We start from the raw sequence: 17,705 nt of genomic DNA, 5'->3' as shown, positions 1-17,705 counted from the left end.
CAGGAATGCAAACACCGGAGAGGGGGAGAAGAAAGGCCGCTGTGTCTGCCACGGCAAAGCGAAGCCTGGACCAGGGGTGTGCGGGTCCCCCTGCCTTTCCCACCCCTCCCTGCACCGAGGGATGCAGGAATCGCTGAGGACAGAGATAGTGGCTGTTCTGGGGGTCGCTGCAGGGCTGTACAGAGTGATCCTCTCGCCGGTCCTGTGGGGCAGGAGGGGTGCTCACACACCTTTAGGTCGGGAACTGGACTTCCCTAGGGAGGGGTCCATTGTCTGGGACAGGGTCTTCCTTCTTCTTCTTGAACTGGGGGCATGTTTGAGCCAAGCTTAAGAGAGGGAAACAGCTTTACATTCCTGCAGTCCTTGTAAAACTGCCTTTCTGGGATGCGAGAGTGCCGTACAGCCTGAGCTGCTGTCTCCTCTGGATGGGAAGAGTGGTGTCGGGTGAGCACAAGCCCGTATTACACATCAGAGAATCCTTAAGGCCAGGGAAATGCAACCCCAGGCACCCCAGTTTTTTCCCTTTTCCAGCCAGAGGTGCATTTGTAGCCTGCAAACTTCCTCATGCTGACAGTAGAGGAGGACTGGGCATGGACCCTACCTGGCTGTGGGGCCAGTGTGTCCCATTGTGGGGGAGCTGCGCATTTCCCCCCTTCTCTGGCCCTGTAACTCGGGCTGGGCAGGGGTCAGGGGCGCTCGTTGAGCCATCCCCGGGGGAAGAGCACGGCGGCAGCGTGCGGGGCACGGTTCGGCACAGCTCTCGCCGGCTTGGTCCGCAGCAGCGGCTCGCTGCCGCTGCCGGAGAACATTCCAGGGAGGCTGGCGCGGGGCCAGCGCCGCGGGGCAGGGAAAAGGGCCTTTTATGGAAGCGTTTCTGCATTAGAATAAAATCATAATAATAATGCGCAGGGGAAGGGAGCGGGAGGAGGAGGAACCCCTGAAGAAAACAGTGAGATGGGATGGGAACAGGCTGGCAGCTGGGGAGGGGAGCAGGCACTGGGCATCGTGCTCTGGAGACCAGGATGGGATGGGATAGGGGTGCTCCAAGTGGGGTGCTTGGGGCAAATCCTTCTTTTTATGGCCCGTGGCAGGAGAGGTGGAGTGGGGTGCAGTGGGTCCCCATGCTGCCATGGTAGGGGACCAGCCCGTGAGTGGTGTTTGCCATCTTGGCTCCATCCTGGGATGGGGCAGGGGATGGCTTACTGCGGGTCACTGCTCCTGGTGGGATTTGTAGAGGACAAAATGCCCCGAATCACACCCTCCCACTACTGCTGGCACCTCTGGGCCAGCACAGAGCTGGAGTGCCTGTGCCCGCTGCCCCAGCACCTATGAGGCACTGCCTCTCCCACCCTGGCATGCTGCTGCTTGGGGTGCACACAAAACCCAAGGTTAATTGTCAGTAATTGCCGCTGGTAATTAAGGTAACAATAGCTGGGCTGTTCAGCTGGCGACTGCAGGAGCTCACGAGGCTGGGCTGGGGTTTGTTCCAGGAGCTGCTCTTGGCACCAGGCGCCCGCCCTGCGCTGTGCCATGCTGTGCTCGCCATGCCCACCCGCGCTGGGGCTGTCCTGGCTCCCTGGCCAAGGGTGAATGGCACAGCTGCCATGGCCATGAGCCTGCTCCCACTGCCAGCCTTGATTTTGGGATGATGCCTTTGCTCCTGCCTGGGGTGGCAAGGCCATGGATCCATGGATGCCCCTGTCATTTCCTTGGTTGGGTGCTGTATTCCCTGTGGCATGGGTGGGGGGTGAATGCTGCATTCCAGCCTCTTCCGGGGCCCTGTGTTGGACGGGGACTAATCCTGGCTCTCTTCTGCTTCCTTGCAGGCTGTGACCCCCTGCTCCCCCACTGGCAACTATGAGCTGGTAAGAGACACCTCCACTGTGAGCCAGGGTGACAGCCAGGGCTCTGGGGATGCTGGAGCATCCTGCTCTGGGTATGGGGCTTTCTCTGTCCTGGGGCTTCAGGATGTGAATCTTCCACCCTCAAAACCACGTGGGTCCTGAGCTTGGGGTAAGGGCACCCCCATTTTGGTGCTGTTCCCCCCGCCATTGCTGGCTGAAGGGCATCCCACAGCTGAGCAGCAAAAGTTGGAGCAGCCTAACTATCACAGGACTCCTGGAGCTGGAGCTTTCAGGGAAGAGAGGCCTGCAGGGTTGCTGAGAGGGACAGGCAGATAGGACGTGACCATCCAGGGCTCTGGGGTCCCCTGGCCTTCCCTCCCTGACCAGAGCTGGCGCGGTTTCTTGCACACCCGGAGATGGCTGTACCAGATGTGCCTTTGGCTCGGGGCGCCCAAGGCCGTGCCTTTGAGCTCTTGTTATTGTCACCCTCTACTATTGTCTGTCCTAGGGGCCTTTAGTAATCTGCTGGGGCCAGGGCGACGCAGGCTGTTCCCACCCTGTCCTCTCTGGACACAAGGAGAACAGCTGGATGCATCATCTCCGTTCACCCTGTCCTGGGGAGAGTGGGTGGGGGGCACTGAGCAGACAGCCACAGTCCTTTGCCACACTGCCCCAGGCCATGGCTGGGCTCTGGGGGCACCAGGGCACTGGGATGTCACCTGGAGCAGGGCAATGCCCAGCAAGAGGTTTGGGAAGCATGACACGAGGGTGCCTACCAGGCAGCATCTTGCCAGCAGAGCAGCTCCCCTGCCCCGTCCCCAGCCTGGTGGTGCCGTGGCAGCAGGCAGAGCAGACACGTGGCAGCAGGGAGGCTGGCATAGCCTGGGGCCGGTGCAGCAGCCCAGCCTTTTTGCTCCAGACGTGTGCCAAGGCTTGCTGGGGCAGGCGCCGGGGAGAGGAGGCCCTGGCAGGGTTTCAGCTCAGGCTCGGCAGCCTGGCAGTGCCGCAATATCCGTGCCTCACATGGGGCCCTGGGCTGGGCAGGGGTCTCACCTGAAAAGGGAGTGTAGGGGATGACCACCTACGAGCTCTGAGGGCAGTGTGAGAGCCCAGGTGAGTGAGGGCACAGGGTAAGAGTGGAGCATGCTGCCTGCTCTGGGGCCTCATGGTGGTTATCTGCCCTGGGTTTAATCTCTGCCTGCACCCCTCACCCCTGCCAGCCTCCTTGGGCACTTATCGACAGCAAAAATATGTTGGCTTCAAGCTGGGACCGTTACTGTGGCTTTGGGAGGCAATTGAAAGGGTTTGCCCTGCCTCATGGATGGAAATGTCTGCTCTGGCCCTGCTGCCAAGAGTAAAGCAGCCTGGTTTTGGGGGTGACCTCCAACCTCCTGGTCCCAAGACTCCCATCTGGGGACCCGCTCAGCTGGGTCCTTTTGCTGTGCCACCCCCAGGCACCACAACCACCATTCCCAGACAGAGATAGCTGTCTCCTGCTTCCAATATTTGGGGTCCAGACACCTTCCCCCACCCCAGGAAGTTAATTCCTGTCCCCAGCCTCATTTCAGAGCTCTTTCCAGTGGCATGTCACCAAATTTTCCCCTGTTTTGAGCCTCTCAGACCCTGGCTCTGCTCCCACTGGGGTCCTTCACTGGCCCTGTGGGATCAGGCTTATCTTGGGGAGCTGGTCCTACTGGTGTGGTGGCCAGTTGCCAGGCTGGGCGTGGGACTGCACTGGGCTTGCCCTGTTGTTTACTTCCCAGCTATAGGGTCTGACCATGCAGAATCCATCTGGAATCCCAGAGATGTGGGGGGCACCAGATGCCCATCATGGAACAAGCTCAGGGTTTAGCGAAATGCTTCCCATTGGCAACAGTGGTCAGTGCCAGTGGTGGTGGCTGAGAGGCAGGATGGCAGCATCCATGGTACTTGAGTATCCCAGCTCTGCACTTGGGTTTTGGGGGATTCCCAGCCTTCAGGAAGAGAGGACATGTTGGCAGGCAGGGAAGGGAATGGAATGGTGGTGCATTTCCTAGGAAGCACCAGAAATAGCCAGGAGGAACTTTTGACCCTGGCCTTGCTCTGTGTGTGTGTGTCCCTCTCTCAATCTCTTCTTTCTTGCTTGCCTTTTTTTCACCTTCTCCTTGCTCCTGTCTGCAGCCATCCCTGGGGGAGAGCATCACCAAGCAGGTAGAAGTCCTGGTAAGTGTAACCAGTCATGGAGGCTGATCACTGCCTCAAGACCTCTTGGGCGGTCACTCATACCGGTCCCATTGCTGCAAACACTCCCTGCAGCCAAAATCCCTCAGCCTGGAATGCTCCTGTAGTTTCCCAGTGTACCTGGAACCTTGAAGTCCTCTCTCCCAGCTAGCCAAGGTGATGGTGGCCATGCCAAGGACCAAGTGAGATGCCCAGGGTTGGTGGCAGAGGCGGTGGTGGAGCCCAGCATACTGGGGGCTGAGGCTTTTGCTGCAAAGCTCACTTTCCTGTCGTGGAGCTGGGGATCTGTTATTTAATCTGTGGACATGAAATTGCTAAGACAGTGTAGACAAATGCACTGCCAAAGTCAACGAGGACAGCTTCCCCCCCGCCTGCAGCCAGCTTGCTGGCCTCCCTGAGTGTTGGGGCTGGGACCCAAGGGATGGAGGCATGATGGTTCCCATGAGGAAGAGGATGAAAGCCTTCCTCACCTGAGATCTGGCTTTGCCTAATCCCTTTGGTTGTCCAGGACATGTTTCCAGCCCTGAGAAAGAGCATCCTCAGGAAAATCCAGTTAGAAGCCTCCTTTGTTGGCTTTGCTGTCTTTGCTGTCTTTCAGGGAAGTTTCTTGATATTTCTGAAGCCTTTCTTGTGCCTTTCTTCACCCTTTCCAAGCAGAAGGGACCTGCAGGTTTTGGGTGCTGCCAGGAGCTTGGGGTCATGCCAAGCTAGCTTGGGACTGGAAGGCACATTCTTGATGGGGTTGGCAGAGGGATCTTCAACCCAACAGGACTGGGACCAGCCTGTCCTGTGCTGGGCTGGACTGGGTTATACTGGTTTGGCTGGAGTCTCTCTCCACAGGGGACGTTTGCAAGGTCTGCCAGCCCAGTGGCAGGCAGGAGTGTTTAATAACAGGAGCACAGCTCCTATCAGCTGATTGCAGGCTGACTCTTCCTCGTGCAGGGGCTGGCGGCAGAGACGCGGCTGCGGCTGGGGGTGGGGAGCATGGCAGAGCCCGGGCAGCAGGGCACAGCTCAGGGGCTCTCACCAGGACAGGGGACACTGCAGGGCCCTGGCTGTGGGCACCCGTTCTGCCGGGTCTGGAGGGTGCCAGGAGTGGACCTGCCGTGGCGTGGAAATGGATTAGCAAGGGGCTCACTGCTATCCAGGTATGGGGAGGGACAGGGACTCTGGTGTCTCCACCTTGCTTGCCCTCCTGTGCCTCAGTTTACCCATGTGGGAGCTGGGGGTGATTCCTGGTTTCCCCATGTCAGCTCTCTGTTGGGAAAGGCTGTGGTTTTGGGAAGCTGCTGCAGTTGGATGGGGTGACATGGACTGATGGGGCTCTCCTGGCTGGTGGGTGTGGGACCCCAGAGATCTCTGTTAGGGATGTTTGAGGGATGTTTGTCCCCCCCTCACAAGCCATGGTGGGGATCCCATCCTGATCACTGGTGGGTGATGCAGGGATGAGCCCATATTCAGGTTCAGGCTTGTTTCACGCACCTTGGCTCTCCCAGGAAAGATTTTACCTCTCTTTTTGTTGCATTTTAACTCCTTATTTGCCCTCAGCAATGCTGGGGATTTCCTGGGATAAGCAGGCAATTTGGGACACCCCGAGGAAATACTGTAGGGGGAATTGTCACTGTTCAAGCACCTCTGGGCACTGAGGCAAAGCTGCTGCCTTCTGGAACTGCTTTGGCTGGGAGGGGTGGCATTGTCCCCAGGCCCCAGGGTTGCTCTGCAGGACAACTTGAGCTTGAGAGGGGCATGCAAAGCTGGTGGAGGGTGACGCTGGCTGTCCATGGGAGCAGCTCTGGGACTGTGCTGGGTGGGCAGAAGGTGGCAGGTGAAGGATGTCAGGGAAACTGCTCTCTCACCTCCGCCTGTGCCCTTTGGTGTGCTGGTTGTGGGATGCTGTAGCCCTGAGGAGAGTAGCAGCAGTCTTGCAGCTCTGGGGACCAATGGGGCATCCCAGGAATCAGCTGAAGGATATATCTCTTATTCCTGATCCTTCCAGGCGTGTTGCCTGCGTGAGATGAGTCTTTAAATGACTTCTGCTTATTAGCTGGAGATACTAAAACTAATGAGGTGCGAGTGTGTTTTTCCTCAGCGGCTTTTTTTGGAAACCCTGCTTTGTTTTTCGGCTGGGGTCACAAAGTCACAGAACAAACCGGCTGCAGATGAAATTTTCGAGGCCGGAGAACATGCATAAATAGAAGTTTCCTGCTCCAAGAGCTCAAACATTTCCTCCAGGCGTTTGGCTCAGTGGAGCTGGGGCCAAAGCAAACTGTCGTGCCTGGCTGGCTCCTCGAGGCCGCTTGGGCAGCGAACCTGCCCCTGCTCCAGGCAGAACCAAAGCAGCTCTGTCCCGCCAGGTGTGCCCACAGCCTGATGGAGACAAGAGGGACTTGTGACATGCCTGAGCCTGTGTCCACCCACTCAGCATCCTCCCAAAAGGTCCTCTGGGACCTTTTGGCAAGGCACTGGCCCCACAGTGTGCATGGTAGCTGGCCCCAGCAGCACTGGGGTTGTGAGAGTTGGGTTTTGCACGTGGGGTATGTCAAGCTGCTTGTGGCATTGGGATGCTTGGTGGGCTTTGGAGACAGCGATATTTTGGGGGTGTTAGGATGCTCAGTGCAGTGTGATAGAGGTGGGATGCTTTGGCAGCACCATCACACCCAGGTCTAGCAAGACCCCTGTGCTGGCTGTGGCTGGGTCATGGCAGTAACTTGCTTCTCCTCTCTGGTTCTTTAGGATGCCACAAAATCCCCCAGGAGTGGGCAGTCACGCTGCAAAACATCCAGGTACTTGCCTCAGTTTCCCCTTCTGATGACTGTCTCTGCTCTGCCTGAAGCTCCCTCCCACTGAGACCTGCTTCTCCAGAGGTGCTATACCTGGGAGATGCTCCAGTGAAGAAGACACAGGAGTTATGACCCACTATCCCCAACCTGGGGATACCCCAAGAGGACTGGGAGCAGGGGACAGACTGCAGGCAGCTGTGTCCCCATGTGTCCCAGCCTGTATGGCAGGGTGGGGAAGGGTGTCTGTGTCCCTTCCCTGTGCCTTGACAGTGGTCTCCTTCCTTTCCCAGAAGCATGAGCCTGACTGCAGCCATGGAGAGCAGCTGTGAGCTGGACCTGGTGTACATCACGGAGCGGATCATCGCTGTCTCCTACCCCAGCGCAGCCGAGGAGCAGAGCTACTCCAGCAACCTCCGTGAAGTGGCCCACATGCTCAAGTCCAAGCATGGCAACAATTATGTGGTGAGGGGCACAGCCAGGTCCCTGTCAGGCTGCTGGAGGAGCTGGGGTGCTCAGCTGCTGGGGATGGGCACCTGCATAGGATGGATACTGCATCCTTGTCTCCCCATCTGGGCTCTGTTGAGGGAGGGTCTTTGCATTGTGCTGGATAGATCTTTTTCTTCATGGAAGATTACCAGTCCCTTTCAGATCTCCTGGGAGTTTTTGGTCGTTGTGTTGCCGTGTGGCAAAATGTTACTCAGGGTAATGTGTCTGGGGAAGCCTCTCACAGCAGGATTTGGGAAGGCTTTGGGGCGAGGGAGAGGTGGGGTAGCAGCAAGGAAGATGTCCTCTCACTCTGTTTTTCATCTTCCCTCAAGCTTTTCAACCTCTCTGAGCGGAGACGTGATATCAACAAACTTCACCCCAAGGTGGGTCACAGCTGTGAGAAGCAGGGAGGTCTCAGGGGCCTCAGGGCAGGCCTGTCTGCAGGACCAGCTTTCTGCTACAAGATGTCTAGGGGAAAAACAGCCACCTTTTCTATTCTATCCAGCTGGGGAAAACCCTGACAAAAGCACTGAGACTTCACACTGTGTTTGTGGTAGTTCAGCTTGGCTCCCATTACCGTCCCAGCCCTCCCTTCTCAGCCCAAAACTGGCTGTTTGTAATCTCCTGGAGACCTCCCTAAGGCATTGTCCTCATCCCTCTGATAGTGGGGGAGTCCTCAGAAGCTGAGCCAAGTAACCTGGGGTGAGTGGCCTGAGGCCTGGGATCATGGTGGCCTCCCTGGGCCGGGGGTCTGGGCAGTGGGGTTGGGGATGGGAGGGTGCATGTCAGAGCAACACAGTAATGCCTACCCTGCGTGCAGGCTTTGCCCCCTGGCAGGCTGGGAACTCCACAGGGGCATGCCTGTGACCCCAGGCTGTTTGTTCCCCTGTTCAGGTGCTGGATTTTGGATGGCCTGACATGCACACCCCTGCGCTGGAGAAGATCTGCAGCATTTGCAAAGCCATGGACACGTGGCTCAACGCAGCGGCACACAACGTGGTGGTGCTGCACAACAAGGTGGGCAGGACTGTCACTGGGGCACAGCAGTGGGGCACTGGGGCTCTGTGGGGCTGCAGGGATTGGGCTGAGCAGCCTCAGAGGCTGAGAGATGTGGAGAATGCGGTGGTTTGTGGTTTGGGGTGTGGGTAGGTGTCAGCACATTCATGTAGATTGGTGTGTCTCTAATAAGGGTTGGGGCGTCTGTGGGCTGGTGTGTGCTTAGAGGGATCCCTGTGTGCCTCTGTGGGATGTCTGTGCCTGGGTGCTCACAGGCCCTGCTGCCCCCCTGACACCCCTTCTGCTGTGTGCCTGCAGGGGAACCGTGGCCGGCTGGGGGTGGTAGTGGCTGCCTACATGCACTACAGCAACATCTCAGCCAGGTGAGAGAGACACGAGGTCCTGGGGTGGCCCTGGGGCTCACTGGTGACCTCCATCCCAGTGGTGCTGAGGTGCTGGTGCCAATAGTTTCCTTCAGCCACATCTGCCCTTTCATGCCCACAGTGCTGACCAGGCTCTGGACAGGTTTGCCATGAAGCGCTTCTATGAGGACAAGGTGGTGCCCGTGGGACAGCCATCCCAGAAGAGGTGGGTCCTGGCATGCCTTTGCAGGCTGGGTTTTTCCCCGTAGGGTGGTTGGATGCAGGGCTCCAAGGTGGATGTTCCTCTGTGGGTTCTGCCCCTGAGCTGCCTGTCTGCCCTCCAGGTACATCCATTACTTCAGTGGGCTCCTCTCTGGCAGCATCAAGATGAACAACAAGCCCCTCTTCCTCCACCACGTCATCATGCATGGCATCCCCAACTTTGAGTCGAAAGGCGGTAGGTGCCCCCATCTGCTTCCTGAGCCTGCCTCTTCCCACACCACCATCCCACACTGCCTGACTAGGCTTGTCCTCCTTGGCGGATATTTTCCACCATTTCCTTGGCAATTTGAATTTCCCTTTTCCTCCCAGAGACTGTTCAATCATAATAATAAAAGTGCTACCCTTTTCTGGCAGAGGTGCCCTCAGAGGATGCCCTCCCGATGCTGGCCACTAACTTGAGCTGTGGGGTGACAATGTTTTTCTGACAGCTTTTCCAAGGGTGGCTCCAGACTGAGGATTGGGATGCAGTACCCTGTCTGGTGCTGGTACCTCACCCAGATCATCATCCCAGCCCAGCACTTGCACTAGGTCCTACAGGACCCAAATTGCGAGGGCTTTGCACTATCCCCAGCTCAGCAGTTGCCCTAGGTCCTAGAGGACCCAAACTGCAAGGGCTTTGCCCTTTCTCAGCTCATCCACAGCATCCTTTCTGCCCATTGCAGATGTTGCCCTTGGTCGGTGTGGGCTGGCTGGGGCAGGGAGCGGCTGTTTGCTTTGGCTCCCTCCCTGTTTGGATTTCTCCCCCGTGACTAATCCCTCCCCTGGCCCCTCCGCCCAGCCGGCTAACAGCAGTGTGCCTTTTCTCCCCGCCTTGATGTCTTCCAGGTTGTCGGCCCTTCCTGAAAATCTACCAGGCCATGCAGCCCGTCTACACCTCGGGGATCTAGTAACTATCTCCCCTCTATGGGGCTTTCCTCCTGCCCAGCATGGGGGGCATGGCAAGCGGGGGAGGATGGAGGGGATCAAGGACAAATCCCCTGTGCTCTTGTGCTCTGTGCTTATTAGTCCGTTTGGGGGCCAGGGAAAAAAAAGGGGCTCCCTTTATTTTGGCGGTGGTAACTGGGTGTACTGGGCCAAACTGGACCCTTGTGCTGAGAGGGCTGTAGTGACTCCGTGTATCAGCAGAGGGAGCCTGGGGCTGCCGGAGCCTGGGGCTGGGTGTCCCTGGAGGGAGGGAGGAAAGGGACAGAGACATCTGGGAGATGAAGGCACCCTGGGAGATGAAGGCACCCTGGGAGATGAAGGCATTTCTTCTCTCCCTGCTTACAGAACTGCTCTTCCTGCCTGGATTAGTCCTCGCAGATCACAGAGTGTTCTTAGTTGGAAGGGACCCACAAGGATCATTGAGTCAAACTCTGAAGTAAAAGGCCCATATGGGGATTGAACCCACAACCTTGGTGTAATTAGCGCCATGCTCTGACCAGCTGAGCTAATATCCTTTCTTTATCCAAAAAAAGATTTTCCCCTTGTTTTAATCTCCCTACAATTTTTTTCCGATGCTGATCCTGGGAGCAGGCACTGGCAGAAGGAAGGCAGGAGTTGATTTCTCCAACCTCCACAACACTCTGCCAGTGCCACATCCCAGTCTGGGTGGGGACCACTGGCTCCTGGTCTCCCTGGAGGGACCAGAGCACCTCACCTCTGGGATATTCCCATCTCAACCCCCAGGACCGGGATCTCACTTCTGTACAGCCTTGGGTCCCCGTTAGCTGAGATTTACTGCCATCCCAGCCTTGCCTTTCAGCTTTTAATAGACTGTTTATGGGATGCCTGTAATAAACTCCAGGTTTATCTTGCCTGTGAAATCCTACTCCTTTCTTCCCTTGTTCCTTGCTGCTGACGCCACCGCCCGTCGGCAGCCTGTCGGCCGTGCACCAGGAGGGGAGGGCTTCCCACAGGGAAACTGAGGCAGGGAGAAGAGTCTTCCCAGAGATTTCTCCCTCTGTGTCCTAAGCCCCAGTTGAGCCATGGGAGCCACGTGGATGGCTGATAGCCCAGCCTCGGCACTTGGAACCTGGGCAAACCCTCCCACCCAGCAGTTTTTGCACCCTTGCTGAGCTCTGCCTCAGTTTCCCCTTCCCGTCCTCCTTCCACTGGGAATGGGTGCTCCTTGAGGTGTTGGATGGGACCCCCCTCAGTCACAGGGAGGGTGAGCTTTGTGCTTTGCACCTTTTCTGCGTGGATTTGGGTGGAAGAGCTGGTTGAGGTGGTGCTAGGAGTTTTCTGGGGGGCAGGCGTCTCTGTACCACAGCTCACATCCTCCTGCTGTTCCTCTCTGCAGCAATGTGCAAGGAGACAGCCAGACGGGCATCTGCATCACCATTGAGCCTGGCTTGCTGCTCAAGGGCGATATCTTGGTAAGGATCCTCAGCTCAGCTCCAGGTGTAGGAAGCATACAGGGGTTGTGTGGTTGCCTTGCCTCAGGACCCCCAGATTCCCTCTTGTCCAGATCTGGGGGCTTATCCTGATGGCCCATCCCTGTTTCCCTCTGCAGCTGAAGTGCTACCACAAGAAGTTTCGCAGCCCTACCCGTGACGTGATTTTCCGTGTGCAGTTCCACACGTGTGCTGTGCATGATCTTGACGTCGTCTTTGGCAAGGAGGACCTGGATGAGGCCTTCAGAGGTAACTGCCCTGGCACTTCCCTGCTCCAAACTCCCTCATCCTCCTGCCCCTGGAACTCTGGTATCATCATGGGGACATCTGGGCACCCATCCCAGATCCACCCCCACCAAAACAGGGCGCCCCTGCTCCATCTGCAGGGTGTGGTGCTACTTGGGAAGTGGTGGCACCATCATCCCTTTCAGTACCAAAACCATTACTGCTGCAGAGGGGCTGCCTCGGGTTGTTCTGGGGGCTAAGATGCACTGCCCCATGCAGGGACATCCCCTAGCAGCTCCCAGCCTCAAGCTGGTCTGCAGGCATGTTTGGGGTGGCTGGCTGCTACTGGAGCTATGGATGGCAGTAGTCCCTTTATTCTGCTCTCTCCTTGCCAGATGACCGCTTCCCTGAGTATGGGAAGGTGGAGTTTGTGTTCTCCTATGGCCCCGAGAAGATCCAAGGTATGGCTGGCTCAGTGCCATGGGGTTTGGAGGTGGATGCTGTCTCCTTTCCTTCTCCTCAGCTGTATCCCCTGCTCCCCCCTTGTCACCTCCACCTGCCCCATTGCAGTCCCTTTGTCACCAGGGTAGGGTGAGGCATTCAAGCAGTAAGGCTGATCTAGGAGCACCTGTGGTTGCTCTGTCTCTCTCACTTTCTTCCCCAGGAGGCTGTTCTCCAAAGCCCTTGATGGCCCAGGAGAGATGGAAGGAATGTTTGGGAATGAAGGACTCCCTTGCTCAGAAAGCCCAGACCCATGCACACTCACTGCCAGTCTGTGTGCTGGTCTCTAGGCAATCCCAAAAGCCCCAGGCAGTCTTGTACACCTTGTTTGTGAGTCTCAATGTACATCTTGTGCTCATCCATCTCTTGGTGCTGCCTTTCCTACAGGAGTCCCCTGCCTTGCCCTATGGCTCCTGCACTTTTTTCCTTGCATGCTCTTTCCTCCACCTATTCCCTCATCCCATCCTTGCTGGTTCCATTGTCATCCTACCTGACCATCCTGCCTCTTTCCAGGCATGGAGCACCTGGAGAACGGGCCCAGTGTTTCTGTGGACTACAACACGTCTGACCCACTCATCCGGTGGGACTCCTACGAGAACTTCAACATCCAGCGTGAGGACAGTGCAGAGGGGGCCTGGGCTGAGCCACCCCTGCCCAGCAAGCACCTGGAGAAAGGTTAGGGCTCACAAGGTGGTTGGCCAAAGTGTCCACATGGAAATAGCCCCTACCCCAGGACAGGGGACACTGCTGGGCAGTGGGAGCTGCTGATGGGAGCAGTGTGGCCATGGGATGGGAGAGCAAAATCTCATGGACTTTGCCTTCTGCCACAGTGCCAGAGAGCTTAGGCTCTTCTTTGCAACAGTTAGCTGTCAAAGTGCTGTTTGTACATGCAGAGTCCAGCCCTTGTTTATGCCCCAGAACTTTAAGAAATCCAAACCCCATGTTTGCAGGACCATTAGGTATCCCAGCTGCAAGCGTGGCAGGATGTAGATGTACCTTAGTTACCCCTAGGAGATGAGGATGTCTTACTGGCCTTTGGGAGTCTGCTGCATCTCTCAGAGCTGGGATAAGCCCTTTGAGCACCCATTTTGTTGCAGCAAGTTGACTGCTGTCACCCACTTGGCAGGAATGGGCAGTACTTGTGTGTCGAAGGTGGTGGGCCCCTGTCCTGGAGGCAAGGCCACCCGTGGCCAAGCAGATGCCTGGGCTTTCCTGGCCAGATCAGGAGAGACATCCCTGGAGCAGGGACAGCTGCAGTCCCTGATGTCCCTGAAGGTCACCAGCTGCTTTGAGTGGGAGCAGTGGATGGCGGTGCTCGCACTGGGGGCTCTGGGTGCCTAGGGTGGCAAGAGTGTCTGTGCTGTGGTGGTCACATGGAACCAGACCTGGGGCGGCTCTGTGGAGCTGGCACGGGCACTTGCCTTGGCACAGGGCAGTAAGCAGGCAACTCGTGATGTGCAGGCTCAGATGTGGGCTATGTGCAGCCTGGGGAGCTGTGCGTCCAGCCTCAATCCAGCAAGACTGCCTGGCAGTCCCTCCTGTCTGCAGAGACCTGAGTGCCTCATTGCATGTGTTCCCCTCTGACCCTGGGCCAAAGTTTCTGCACCCCAGCCCCTCACAGGGGTGCAGGCGTACCCCAGGACTCATCTCTGTACTCTTGTGGGGGTCTTGGTGAATATTGGGGCTGCAGAAGTACCCCAGGGCTCCTCTCCATTCCCCCTTAGGGGTCTTAGCAGGTGTCAGGGCTGTGGAGGTCCCTCCATGCACTGACTGGGCTGTCCTCTGTGCCGGGAAGGGTGGCAGTAGGGAGCGAGGGCACCTTGAATTTGTAAACACTGTCCCAGTTTGGAGATGATCCGGGACTGTGCAAGGGTGAAGCTGTAGGCAGAAGGCTGCCCTCTGACCCGTGCCAGCAGAAGCAGCTGCAAGAAGCCCATCTGTAAGGGGTCTTTCCCAGCTGTCCCACGGGGCACTTTGAGCAGTGGTGGTGGGAGTCAGCTTGAGGGGCTCCCATCTTTTTCCCCTCTCTGTTGTCACTTTTTCTCTTTTTCAGCCTGTCCCAAGCCAGGATGGGGACTTGGTGTCTGGCTGTGCAGGGGGGGTCCCTGTTTATGGTCGTTCTTGCCTTATTTGGTCAGGGAATTGCACGCCGCATTTTTGGCACCACCAGGCGTGAGCAAGCGGCGTCCGGGGGCGGAGGGGGGTGAGGTTGGCACCAGGACCCACGCCGGGCTGGGCTCAGCCGCTGCTCCTTGTCCCCGCCACTGCCCGTCCTGCCACCCGCCGAAGGCTCCCCGCGGACGGCCAACGGGATCGGGATCGCCTGCCACACGGTGGGTTCCCCATGCCGCCTCTCTGCTGGCCATGGCCCCTCTCACTGCAGGTGGATGCCCTTTCTCCAGCAGCTTTGTCTCAGCATGGAGCACACATAAGGGCTGGGGGGTGCCTGCCAGGGTGGGATGGTCCTGTGGGACCCCAGAGCTGGAGGGACAGGCGGGTGGCTGGGGATGGTGCCTGTCCTGGTGTTCCCCTCACCTCTGCTGTGCTTGTCTGTGGGGACTTGGAGAAGGGGAATCTCATTTGCAGTGGGGTCATCGGTTGACTGAGTTCTTCCAGACCAGGGGGCACGAGAGGGGGATCTGTACCACCACATCTTGCTCTCTGGCTGAGGGGACACAGCTGGATTCAACAGGCTCTCTGTGAGCCACTTCCATGGGACAGGCTGGCCTCATCAGTGAACTCACCCTCCTGCTTTACTCAGGCAGGGTCTCTGCTGCCCACCATGTTTGGGCTGCCCCGTGGCCCTTAGGGAGAGTGGGATGCCCCACAGCCTGTCCTTCCACCCCTCAGCTGTGTCCACACAGCCTGGGGAAGGCAAGTGCTCTGCCTGCCCTCCTTCCTCCTCCTTGAAGGGGCTTTGGGGTCAGTGGTGGCTGCTTGGCAGGTTCTTGCTGCAGTTCCCATGGCCATTTATTGGCTGAGGGTGTTTGAAGGCTGAAGGGAGGTGATGGCGTGCTTCATCCTCTGGCTGATTTTGCAGTTGCCAGCACTGTGGTAGCTTGCCTTGGGGTGCCAAGCTGGCTTCAGAGAGGCAGGAGGAGGCTGGCAGCTGGATGTGGCACTGCTGGGCTTGCAGCTGGTTGGAGGATCCCTGCAGAGGAATTTTGGGGTTCTGCAGATGCTGTAACTCTGGAGATAATTTATGGCCTGGTTTGGTTTTGCTGAGAAAACCAGTGCTGATAGATAACAGGGTGCTGAGGCTGGCATGGAGTCAGTGGACAGGTTGTCCCTCTGGGATGTGTGACTGTTGTGGGGGGACCCCAAGCTCTGCCATCCCGAGGTGGTGTGAGAAAATGTGAAATGGTTACAGCAGCTCCCTGTAACCACTGGTCCTTGGACCCACCCTGGGATGGCACTGCCTGCCCTGTCTCTTTACCAGGCTGGGAAGAGAGTGACCAGGGCCTGGCCAAATCCAACATCTGCGAGAGAGTTGCTAAATCTCCACCTGAGTCATGGTTCTGGCATAGGGCTCCCCTGCAGCTCATCCCTGTCTTCCCACACATCCCCACTTGCAGGGCAGGGCTGGCTGGGGTGGGGACTGGGATGAGCATCCCACCCTTCCAGTGAGGGGAGGTCACATCAGAGCCTGAACCACATGTGGCAAAGGTCAGGGGGTCCTGGAGCCCCACAAATGGGCCTAGATGCTGATCCTGCACTTTTCCATGCAGGAGAAAGCCCCTTGGTGGGGTTGCTGTCATCTCTTTGTCCCGCAGGAGAGCCAGCATCTCACAGGGTACACCTTTCCTAGTTGGGTCAAATCCTGTCCCACTTGTCAGGAGGGGCTGAGGCTGCCCAGGAGGGCAGGCCAGGCTGTGCAGAGGTGGAGAGCCAGATGGTCCAGGCCAGAGCTGTTAAATCCATTGCTGGAGCTGCTGGCAGGCTGCTGCTCTCCCCCGGCGGCTGGATCGGTCCCTAGGCCAGGCTCGGTGGGGAGGGGGGCCACTGGCTCTCCTCTGGCCTTCACCAGCTGACTAAAGCTGAAGGAATTCACTTCCCCTTCCTTATTCTGCCCCTCTTCGCTGCTCTCTGCTCCATCTGCTGCGAGGTAAGGGTGTGTTGAGGTGGGCATTTTGGAGGGCAGTGGGGATCTGCATGGGCTGGATGGGGATTCACAGGGAGTGTCCCCCTTGCTTCTGATTATTCCCCTTGGGTGAAATGTTGGAGCATCTACAGGCTTGGCTAGATATTTCAGCTGCAGTGTGGCTATTTCCAGGGCAGGATCTGTCCTCTGACCTGGTATTTGGGGTTGTCATGTAGGGTGGGGGGTGGGGGTTGTTCCCAGTGGGACCAGGAACCAGCTGGGATGCAAGGAAAGAGAGACCAGCTGGTAGAAACTCAGCCCCTTCTCTTCCCCCTTTAAACTGTCCTTGAAGTCAAAACTTGTAGCAGTTCTGTGCTTAGGGCTGGGGCTGTCCCACGGCAGGAGTGGGGAGCTCTGTCTCTGTCCTCCTGCAGCTGAGACAGCTGGGACAAAAAATAAGCAGGAGGTTTTGGAAGGACGCTGGCTTGGCGTGTGGGAGCATCTGGGAGCAAACAGGGCCGTGAGTCAGGGGGCCTGCTGGAAACACTGCTCTCATCCCCTGCCGTCATCCGTGGGGGTGTGGGAAACGCGGTTTGGGGGATTAGAGCGGAGGGAGCCTCACGTTTTGCTGAGTATATTGGATCAATTGAGGAGTGGAGTCCTGAGCATGGCTTCAGGCAGGGGCCTGAATGTGGGGTGGGCTTGCTGTCACCTGGGCGAGCAAATTGTGAGCACCATTCCAGTGTGGATTTTGCTTGGGGTGGAGCAGTTTGATCTCAAGAGAGCTCTGGAGTGGATAGAATTATGCCATACCTCCTGTCACAGAGCAGGGCAGTGTGTACATCCCAAAAACAGGGCTGGAATGTCCGTGCTATGCCCATGGTGCTGGCAGGGCAGGCAAGGGGATTGTGAAAATGGGTCGGCAGGGTCGGTGGCTTGTCCATGGCTGGTTTCCACCCCTTTTTTTAGCTGTGTAGTTATTTCAGATGGAGAAACTCAAGTCTCCAGCAAGACACTTGAATTTGCAGACCCGTCTGGGTTTCAGCATCATGTGTGGCTCGGAAGGACATCCCCACCCTGAATGTGTCGCTGCTCCTTGGGGGCAGGTGTGACGCATGCACACAGGGGCTGGGCAGGGCTGGGTGTCTCAAATGAGGGGCTCACCCAGCGGGGTGATGCTCAGTGGACGGTGCAAGGTGGGCAGGCTGTCCAGCTGTCCGGCTGTCTGTCCTGCCTAGGAAACAGTTAACGCGGCGGAGCCCTGCCTGTGGAGGAAGTAGTTAATATTCATAGCTGGAAGCTGTCTGTCTGGCTGTCCTCCCTCCATGGCTCCCACCCTCTCCGCACCTCACTGAGGTTAACTCGGGCTGGGGCTGGAGCTTGGGCGGCCCCGCCGCCCTCCCCGCGCCGCTCCCCTTCCCCTCCCGCTCCTCCCTGTGGTCCCTGTGTGGTCCGGGGCGGAGGGGAGCACAGCCGCACCTCTTCGCCTCCATCCCATCTCGGGCCTCTCCCACCTTCGGCTCCTCCATCCTCTCCTCCCACTCCACCTTTCC

The 17,705-nt window shown here is 57.7% G+C and overlaps 1 protein-coding gene across 1 annotated transcript in view; it reads left to right on the top strand.

The window, feature by feature from the left end:
- Window positions 1-17,705, top strand: part of TNS1 (tensin 1) — a 63,940-nt gene that overhangs the window by 17,814 nt on the left and 28,421 nt on the right. The window contains exons 3-16 of the mRNA XM_031057858.1: window positions 1,827-1,865; window positions 4,005-4,046; window positions 6,798-6,847; window positions 7,135-7,306; window positions 7,663-7,713; window positions 8,225-8,347; window positions 8,645-8,709; window positions 8,831-8,914; window positions 9,033-9,145; window positions 9,796-9,856; window positions 11,252-11,327; window positions 11,465-11,594; window positions 11,966-12,031; window positions 12,585-12,746. Coding sequence (XP_030913718.1) covers window positions 1,827-1,865; window positions 4,005-4,046; window positions 6,798-6,847; window positions 7,135-7,306; window positions 7,663-7,713; window positions 8,225-8,347; window positions 8,645-8,709; window positions 8,831-8,914; window positions 9,033-9,145; window positions 9,796-9,856; window positions 11,252-11,327; window positions 11,465-11,594; window positions 11,966-12,031; window positions 12,585-12,746 — 1,234 coding nt within the window. The remainder of the gene's footprint in view (window positions 1-1,826; window positions 1,866-4,004; window positions 4,047-6,797; window positions 6,848-7,134; window positions 7,307-7,662; window positions 7,714-8,224; window positions 8,348-8,644; window positions 8,710-8,830; window positions 8,915-9,032; window positions 9,146-9,795; window positions 9,857-11,251; window positions 11,328-11,464; window positions 11,595-11,965; window positions 12,032-12,584; window positions 12,747-17,705) is intronic.

Source organism: Geospiza fortis, unplaced genomic scaffold, assembly GCF_000277835.1.
Source record: "Geospiza fortis unplaced genomic scaffold, GeoFor_1.0 scaffold112, whole genome shotgun sequence".
In the NCBI taxonomy this organism is placed as follows: domain Eukaryota; kingdom Metazoa; phylum Chordata; class Aves; order Passeriformes; family Thraupidae; genus Geospiza; species Geospiza fortis.
The sequence above is the reverse complement of the archived record's forward strand: the minus strand, read 5'-3'. Positions and strand labels throughout refer to the sequence as shown.